The sequence below is a fragment of the Mustelus asterias genome, chromosome 24 (assembly GCF_964213995.1).
Source record: "Mustelus asterias chromosome 24, sMusAst1.hap1.1, whole genome shotgun sequence".
Taxonomy (NCBI): Eukaryota; Metazoa; Chordata; class Chondrichthyes; order Carcharhiniformes; family Triakidae; genus Mustelus; species Mustelus asterias.
Window position 1 is genome coordinate 41,005,588 of NC_135824.1, and position 9,791 is coordinate 41,015,378.

At 44.8% G+C, this 9,791-nt stretch overlaps 1 protein-coding gene across 1 annotated transcript in view; it reads left to right on the top strand.

Moving 5' to 3' along the window:
• The window catches only part of LOC144511334 (uncharacterized), a 71,775-nt gene extending 63,279 nt beyond the window's left edge, over positions 1-8,496 (top strand). The window contains exon 3 of the mRNA XM_078241601.1: positions 7,755-8,496. Coding sequence (XP_078097727.1) covers positions 7,755-8,050 — 296 coding nt within the window. The 3' untranslated portion in view covers positions 8,051-8,496. The remainder of the gene's footprint in view (positions 1-7,754) is intronic.
• Positions 8,497-9,791: the final 1,295 nt, after the last annotated feature.

The following is a 9,791-nucleotide window of genomic DNA, read 5'->3' on the forward strand; positions in this document are numbered from 1 at the left end:
AAAGGACTGCAGAACAGCTATTGTGGTTCTGCTATTTATGAAGGGTTGTAGAGACAAGCCAGGAAACTACAGACCATTGAGTCTCATGTCAGTGGTAGGGAAACTATTGGAGAAAATTCTGAAGGAGAGAATCTATCTCCACTTGGAGAGGCAAGATTTGATCAAGGATAGTCAGCATAGCTTTGTCAGAGGAAGGTCATGCTAACACATTTGATTTTTTTTGAGGAGTTGACCAGGTTTGTAGATGACGATGTAGTTTATATGGATTTCAGCAAAGCCTTTGATAGGGAGACTTATAAAGAAGACAAATGCACATGGGATACAGGGAAGTTTGATAAGATGGATTCAAAATTGGCATAGTTGTAGGAGATAGAGGGTGATGGCAGAAGGTTGCTTTAGTGACTGGAAACCACTGTCCAATGGCATACCACAGGGATCTGTGCTGGGTCCCCTATTATTCGTCATTTATATAAATGACACAGATGACTATGCGAGGATAGGATCGGTAAGTTTGCGGGTGACAAAAATTGGATGGGTGGTTAACAGTGAGGTTGAGTGTCTTGGGCTACAAAAAGATATAGACTGGATGATAAGTGGTAGATGGCAAAACTTGCTTAGCTTAAAACTTTTCTGGTTTGACTAATTTGAACTTTACCTTCTCCCAGCCTGGAGCTGTTACCCTCAGAAGGACTTCCTCACACAGCCAGCGTCTCAACATCACAGAATTGTTACGGTGCAGAAGGAGACCATTTGGCCCACCATGTGTGCACCAACTCTCCAAATGAGCATTATGACTTTGTGATGTTCCCCTGCCTTTTTCCTGTACCCCAACACATTGTTTCTATTCAAATAATCATCTAATGCCCTCTTGAATGCTTCAATTGAACCTGCCTCCATCACACTTCCAGGCAATGCATTCCAGATCCGAATCACTTTCTGTGTAAAACGTTTTTTCTCTCATCACATTGGCTTCTTTTTGAAGTCCTTATAAATCTGTGCCCCTTCATTGCTGATCATTTTACGAGCAGGAGCAGTTCCTACCTTTTTACTCTTTCCAGCCTCCTCATGATTTTGAACATTGTTATCAAATGTCCTCTTAGCCTTCTCCTGTCCAGGGGAGAACAGTCCCAACCTCTCCAATCCATCCTTATATCTGAAGTTTCTCATCCCTGGAACTGTTCTTGTAAACCTCTTCTGCATTCTCTCCAATGCATTCACATCCTTCCTATAGTGTGGTGCCAGATCTGTACAAAATATTCCAGCTGAGGTCTAACTAATGTCTTGTATAACTTTGGCATAACCTCCTTATTCTTGTACTCTAAAGCCCAGAATATAATATGCTGTATTAACTGTGCTCTCCACCTGTTCTGATATCTTAAATGATCTGTGCACATATACATCCAGGTCCCTCTACTCCTGCACCCCCTTAAGAATTGTACTCCTTATTTTATATTGTTCCTCCACCTCACACTTCTCTACGTTGAACTTCATCTGCCATCTATCTGTCCATTCACCAACTTGTCTATGCCCTTTTGAAATTCTAAACTGTCCACTTCACTTCACATAGAACATAGGAGCATAGAACGTGTGCAAGCACAGGAACAGGCCCTCTGGCCCATGACATTGTGCTGAACATGACATCAAATTAAACTAATCCCTTCTGCCTGCCCTTGGTCCATATCCCTCTATTCCTTGCATGTTCATGTTTTTATCTAAAAGCCCCTTTCAACATCCCTGCACCCCTGCCTGCACTGGACAGTGCGTTCCAGACACCTATCGCTCTCTGTAAAAAAAAACTTACCCCTCACATCTCCTTTGAAATTTATCCCCCTCACCTTAAGTACATATTCCCTAGTATTAGACATTTCAACTCTGGGAAAAAGATTCTGACTGTCAACCCTATCTATGCGCCTCATAATTTTATAGACTTCAATCATATCTCCCTTCAGCCTCCACCGTTCCAGAGAAAACAATCCTAGATTGTCCAGCCTCTCCTCATAGCTCATACCCTCTAATTCTGGTAAACATCTTCTGCACCCTCTTGAAAGTCTCCACATCCTTCCTGTAATGTGGCGACCAGGATTGAATGCTCTAAGTGCGGCCGAACGTAACTTTTATAGAACTGTAACATTAAGGGCGGCACCATGGCACAGTGGTTAGCACTGCTGTCTCACAGCACCAGGGACCCGGGTTTGATTCCTGGCTTGGGCACTGTCTGTGCGGATTCTGCACATTCTCCCCGTGTCTGCATGGGTTTTCTACAGGTACTCCGGTTTCCTCCCACAGCCCGAAAGACATGCTGATTAGGTGCATTGGGCATGCTAAATTCTTCCACTGGATGAAGATTTGAATCCTAACACCTCCATTAATTCCTCATTCTGGCAAGGGCAGCTGAGCGGCGATGCTGATTGGCTGTTGCGGGGACGATTTGCATAGGCGCAGTCACTGCTTCCAGAAAGTGGTTTGTGGAGGAGCTGTTGGAAAGGGACAATTAAACTCCAAACGCTACTTCTGTGTTTCCCTCCCTACCTCCTCTTCTGCCCAAAAACAAAGTCCACAAGCAAGGAAAAGTTGCCAGGGCGAGGGCGGAGCAGCAGCAGCAGCACTGAGAGTATTAATCTAACTTACCTCAGGGATCCGCGGCCTAGCCTCCAGGGAGTGGGCGGAGCAGCAGCAGCACTGTGTTTACACCGTGACTTTTTCACATCATTTACACCGTGGCACAGTGGTTAGCACCACTGCCTCACAGCGACAGGGACAACTCAACGACGATTCCGGCCTGAGTGACTGTGTGCAGTTTGCATGTTTTCCCCGTGTCTGAGTGGGTTTCCTCCAGGTGCTCCGGTTTCCTCCCACACTCCAAAGATGTGCGGGTTAGGTTTAATGTCCACGATAAATGCCCCTTAGTGTCAGAGGGATTATTGGGGTAAATATGTGGGGTTATATGGATTGGGTGGGATTGTTGTCGTGCAGGCTCAATGGGCCGAATGGCGTCCTCTTGTACTGTAGGGATTCTATGATTAAATGTCATATTTCTAAGTTTTCAGATGACATAAAACTAAATGGAAGTGTGAATTGTGAGGGGAATAAAAAAGGTGCCTCGAAGGGAATTGAAGAGGCTAAGTGAGTGGGCAGAAAATTGCCAGTTGGAATATATTGTGGAAAAATGTGAGGTTATCCACTTTGAAGTTCAACACTGCCTTGCCTCTCACCATTTAAGAAATAGCATTTGTTTTTCCTACTAAAGGGTTTTGGGCGTCCTTGCTCATGAGTCACTGAAAACTAACAGGCAAAAACAGCAAGCAATTAAGAAAAAAAATAGCATGTTGACTTTTATTACAAGAGAATTAAAGAAGTCTAACTGCAGTTATATAGAGCCCTGGTGAGATCACACCTGGAATATTATGTGTAGTTCAGGTTATCTCATCTAAGGAAAAATATTCTTGCCATAGAGTTAATGTGATGAAGCTTCACTAAATTCCTGGGATGGAGGATTGTTGTAGGAGGAAAGATCAGATACTTTATTCTCTGGGGTTTAGAAGAATAAGAGGTGATCTCATTCAAACACACACAATTCTCACAGGTCTCAACAGGGTAGATGCAGGAACGATGTTGCCCTTGGTTGAGGGTTCCCGAACCAGGGACAGTCTCCACATAAGGGGAAGGCCATTTAGGAGTGAGAGGAGGATCAGTTTCTTCAGTAGGAGGGAGAATAGAGAAGAAAAGGGCCTGGATAGGATACTCTCTCTGTCAGAGAGTCGGTGCAGATTCAAAGGGCCGAATGGCCTCTTCTGCACTGGGGATTCTATGAAATATCAAGAAGCAGAAGGTAATGAATCATTGGAATTCTCCCCGTGTCAGAGTGGGTTTCTTTCAGGTGCTCTGGTTTCCTCCAACAGTCCAAAGATATGCGGGTTAGGCGGATTGGCCATGCTAAATTGCCTCTTGGTGTCAGGGGGACTAGCTAGGGGAAAATGCATGAGGTTTTTGGGGTTAGGGCCCGAGTGAGATTGTGGTCGGTGCAGACTCAATGGGCCGAATGGCCTTCTGCACTGTAGGATTCTATGAATGCACGATCGTCGAGTATGTTCAAGACAGAAGTCGATAGAAATCTATGTTTTAAACCTTTAAAGGATATGGGGATAGTACAGGAAAATTATGTTCATTAGAAGTTCAGTCATGATCTCATTGAATGGCAGAGTGGGCTGGAGGGGCTGAATGGCCTACACTCTAGGGGACATGATGAACAGATGATACAAAGATTAGTCATGTGGTTACACAAGCACATAAGAAATTGGAGCAATAGTCCACTCACCCTGTAAGCAAGGGATCTAATGAGCAACAACAAACAAAGAACAATACAGCACAGGAACAGGCCCTTCGGCCCTCCAAGCCCGCGCCGCTCCCCGGTCCAGGGTTGAATCCTGAATCCAGGATCCCCGCCCAATTTTCCAGCCTATCTACATACCAATATCCTATCCACCGAGCTGTCCCTCACAGCTACGATGCTTTGTTCATCACAACCTACTAACTCACCCCCACCCCCCCATTCCAGACCATGTGATCTCCAGGGAGAGGCGAAAACCCAGAGTGAAAACCCCAGGGCCAATATGGGGAAAAAAAATCTGGGAAATTCCTCTCCGACCCCCTGAGGCGATCGAAACGAGTCCAGGAGATCACAAAATGGCCCTGATCGGAAAATGCTTCCCAACCCGAGTCATTTCCACTTCCACGAACACCATATGAATTCCCTGCCCCCGAGACAGGTTCCCAACTATCCGCAGTCTCGCTCTGTACTGGCACCAGCAAGATGATCATAGAATGAAGCCTTGAAACGAGAAACAAGGAACAATTAGCCCGCGCCGCTCCCTGGTCCAAACTAGACCACTCTTTTGTATCCCTCCATTCCCACTCCATTCATATAGCTGTCTAAATAAGTCTTAAACGTTCCCAGTGTGTCCGCCTCCACCACCTTGCCCGGCAACACATTCCAGGCCCCCACGACCCTCTGTGTGAAATATGTCCTTCTGATATCTGTGTTAAACCTCCCCCCCTTCACCTTGAACCTATGACCCCTCGTGAACGTCACCACCGACCCGGGGAAAAGCTTCCCACCGTTCACCCTATCTATGCCTTTCATAATTTTATACACCTCTATTAAGTCTCCCCTCATCCTCCATCTTTCCAAGGAGAACAACCCCAGTTTCCCCAATCTCTCCTCATAACCAAGCCCCTCCATACCAGGCAACATCCTGGTAAACCTCCTCTGTACTCTCTCCAAAGCCTCCACGTCCTTCTGGTAGTGTGGCGACCAGAACTGGACGCAGTATTCCAAATGCGGCCGAACCAACGTTCTATACATCTGCAACATCAGACCCCAACTCTTATACTCTATGCCCCGTCCTATAAAGCACTGTGTAACCCCCATGGAAACAGCCTTTTAGACACAAAAACCCCCAGTTGGCCATTACCTTTTGCTCCTTGCCACTGGGCTAATTTTGGATTCAAGAAGCTCTTCAATCTCATGGGCCAGTCTTCCATATGAAACCTTGACAATAGTCTGATTAATGCAATTGAAATCCCCCACTATTCCTACCCTCTTGTTTCTGCTTTTGTTCACAATTTGCCTAAATATTTACTCCCCTATCTCTCGCTTACTGTAGTTCTCTAATATGCCTTTATTTTTACTTCCTCAGGTAAATCCAAAAGACTTCATTGGCTGCCCTTGTAGCATCTCATCCCTCTACTCATAATTGTTTCTTAAGCAATGATTCACCCTCCCATGTCATTTGAAAATCCTGTAACGAGGTATGTAGAGTTTTTTTTATTCAATCATGGGACATAGGCATCGCTGGCTGGCCAGCATGTATTGCCCATCCCTATTTGCCCTTGAGAACAAAGACAAAGAACAACAAAGAACAATACAGCATAAGAGCAGGCCCTTTGGCCCTCCAAGCTTGCACAGATCATGTGTTCCTAACTAGACCATCCGTTTGTATCCCTCTATTCCCAGTCTGTTCAGTCTTAAATGATCCTTGCGTGTCTGCCTCAACCACCTTGCTTGGTAGTGCATTCCAGGCCCCCACCACCCTCTGTGTGAAATACGTCCCCCGCATATCTGTATTGAACCTTGCCCCCCTTACCTTGAACTAGTGACCCCTTGTGTTTGTCATTTCTGACCTGGGAAAAAGCTTCCAACTGTTCACCGTATCTATGCCCTTCATAATTTTATAAACTTCTATTAGGTCGCCCCTCAACCGCCGTCTTTCCAGGGAGAACAACCCTAGTTTACTCAATCTCTCCTCATAGCTAATACCCTCCATACCAGGCAACATCCTGGTAAACCGGGGCGGGGCGGGGGGGGGGGGAGTTGGAGGGGCAGCACTGCGGGGGTCCCGAGTGATTGTGCTGGCCAGCAAATGGGAGGCTGACAGTTTGGGCCCGTTGATTTCAGCCTCCTGGGCAGGAATAGACCCTGCCCCCTGAAATCTAATGACATTCACGCTGGTGATCTCTCCATTGCACACTCTCTGGGTGAAGAAATCCCTTGCACAGATTCTAGTGTGAACTCCCACTGAAAAAAACAGCGTGAATTACTCCAGTTTTCCCACAAATTCAACACTTAAGAATTTTTGGGGGAAAATTCCACTCAATGACTGTTCCACTGAGGATTGCCTGTCTATTATTTTGCACCTCTGAACAAATTGAGCCCAGAAACTTGCCAGTCTTTTCTTTCCATAGGTTCTGACTGACATAGAAACATAGAAATGAGAAGCAGGAGTAGGCCATTTGGCCCGTCAAGCCTGCTCTGCCATTCATTATGATCATCAGAATTAATATCCTGATCCCCCCTTTTCCCCATATCCCTTGATCCCTTTCGCCCCAAGAGCTATATCTAATTTCTTCTTGAAATCACACAACGTTTTGGCCTCAACTGTATAACTGAATACTACAGATTCACCACTCTCTGGGTGAAGAAATTTCTCCTCACCTCACTCCTAAAAGGTTTACCCCTTATCCTCAAACTATGATCCCTAGTTCTGGACTTCTCCACCATAGGGGAACATCCTTTCTGAATCTACCCTGTCTGACCCTATTAGAATTTTCTAAGTTTCAATGAGATCCCCTCTCATTTGTCTAAACTCCAATGAATATAATCCTAACCGATTTAGTCTCTCCTCATATGACAGACCTGCCATCCCAGGAATCAGCCTGGTAAACCTTTGCTGTACTCCCTCTATAGCAAGGACATCCTTCCTCAGATAAGGACACCAAAACTGCACACGATACTGCAGGTGTGGCCTCACCAACGCCCTACAGCTGCAGTAAAATGTCCCTATTCTTATACTCATATTCTCTTGCTATAAAGGTTTGATAATGGACTCTAGCAACTTCCCCAGTACCGATGTTAGGCTCACTGGTCTATAGTTCCCTATTTTCTCTCTACTTCCCTCTTTGAATAGCGTGCTTACATTAGTATGCTTTATTCTGTAGGACACAGTAAGGAGTCTCACAACACCAGGTTAAAGTCCAACAGGTTTATTTGCTACCAAATAAACCTGTTGGACTTTAACCTGGTGTTGTGAGACTTCTTACCGTGTTCACCCCAGTCCAACGCTGGCATCTCCACATCATTCTGTAGGAACCAGTCCAGAGTCCAAAGAATTTTGGAAAATGACCACCAGTGAATCTACAATTTCCAGTGTGTTTGCAGCTGAAGTTTATATGCTAATCAACTGATTTTCTTTGTTCAGGTCAGCTGGATGGGACATGTGCAAATAAGGTAAAGCGAAGAACCAGGAAGGAAAAAGTGAAAGAAAGCGAATCCTCTGAGGCACCAAAATCCCCCACCAGCCAGTGTGTATCCGGTATCAGTGAAGGGAAAGGGTTCCACTGTTCTGTGTGCGGCAAGATATTTCGCTGGCCCAGTCTCCTGGATACACATCTGCGTGTTCACACTGGAGAGAAACCATTTGAATGCACCTTTTGTACAAAGCGTTTCTGCACCTCCAATGGGCTGCGGATGCATCAGCGAACCCACAATGAGTAGGAGGTAGTTGATGAAACAACATTTAAAAGGAATTGATCCCATTGACTGCTGATACTTCTTGCATGCAGTTGTATCCTTATCTAAGCAAGGATGTCCTTGCTATAGAGGGAGTACAGTGAAGGTTTACAAGGCTGATTCCTGGGATGGCAGGTCTGTCATATGAGGAGAAACTAAGTCGGTTAGGATTATATTCACTGGAGTTTAGAAGAGTGAGAAGCGATCTCACAGAAACTGACAAAATTCTAACAGGGTTGGATAGGGTAGATTCAGAAAGAATGTTCCCAATGGTGGGGTATCCAGAACTAGGGGTCATAGTTTGAGGATAAGAGGTAAACCTTTTAAAACTGAACTGAGGAGAAATTTCTTCACCCAGAGGGTGGTGAATGTGTGGAATTCACTACCACAGAATGTAGTTCAAGCCAAAACGTTATCTGATTTCAAGAAGAAATTAGATATAGCTCTTGGGGCGAAAGGGATCAAGGGATATGGGGGGGAAGGGGGATCAGGATATTGAATTCAATGATCAGCCATGATCAAAATGAATGGCGGAGCAGGCTCAAAGGGCCGAATGGCCTCCTCCTGCTTCTAGTTTCTATGCATCATTGGTAGTACAGAACTTGAGTATTGCTGGAAACAGAGACATGCTATTGAAGCTTTTCATCTTGTACTCATCAGAACAGATGCAAGAATGCCAAATATCAAAACGGAACAGCAATCTATACTGCATATTAAAAGGAGTGCTGATTGGTTGGTAAGTTGGATCTGATTGGTCAAGACATTATGATGGTGAATGCACCTGCAAGTTCTTTTTCCCTATGATTTAGTTTATTCAAAAAGGATGCAATGTCTGGACATATTCCTTTTGCCTGCAGAGTACAGGTCCCTGCATATAAATATATATAGCTTCAGGCAAGCAAGCTACATTGCGAGCCCAACTGAATCTTAAATTTGTTGTTAGTGTCATTCAGTAGCAAATTCTGGATTGTTCAGCAAGTGATGCTGAACCGCAGAATCACATTTAATGTTAGACACTGTTAGTTTTGCGAGCACGGGCTGGTTGAGCATGGTCAGTGCTCTCCTATTGTGAACAGCTAAAGGGATGTGCTGCTGGCACTGAATAGCATATACCACATTACCCTTTGTGGTAGGAAGGATCCTGTTTTTGGTTTGATGGCAGCATCATCTTAGCGGAAAACGCCACTCATATAATAGCAGGATGAAATGGCAAGCTTTACTCATGCTCCAAATGTTCAGGTAACTTCTCCTTCCAGGGTAATTAAGATAGCCTAAGCACTTTTCAGGTTCAAAAATGATGTCCTTAGTCCCATTTGTGAGTATGCACAATACATAATGAGCAATAATCGATTGGGGTAGCTTTGATGTGCCCAATTTTGGCACTGAGCAAATAACTCTGACCATATTTACGAGATTGCCGATAAAGCCAATCTTTTGATCATGGAGCCCCAAAACACACATTGGTTGATGAATGTCGGCTTGTGGTAGACTGTAGTCCAGAACCCATTAGCGGATTTTTCAACTAGAATGTTGAGGAAAGGAGACTTGTTAGAATGTTTCATTTCAAAGGTGAATTTGAGTGTGATGGAGCTCATTAAGTTGTGTAAGGAAATTTTTACATGCAGCTGCAGATTCAAATATAACCCAACATATTTATGTATTGGAAATATGCACAGGGAAGTAGGTTAGGAGCCATTCCATCAAGGATGGATTTCTCGTGGAAACT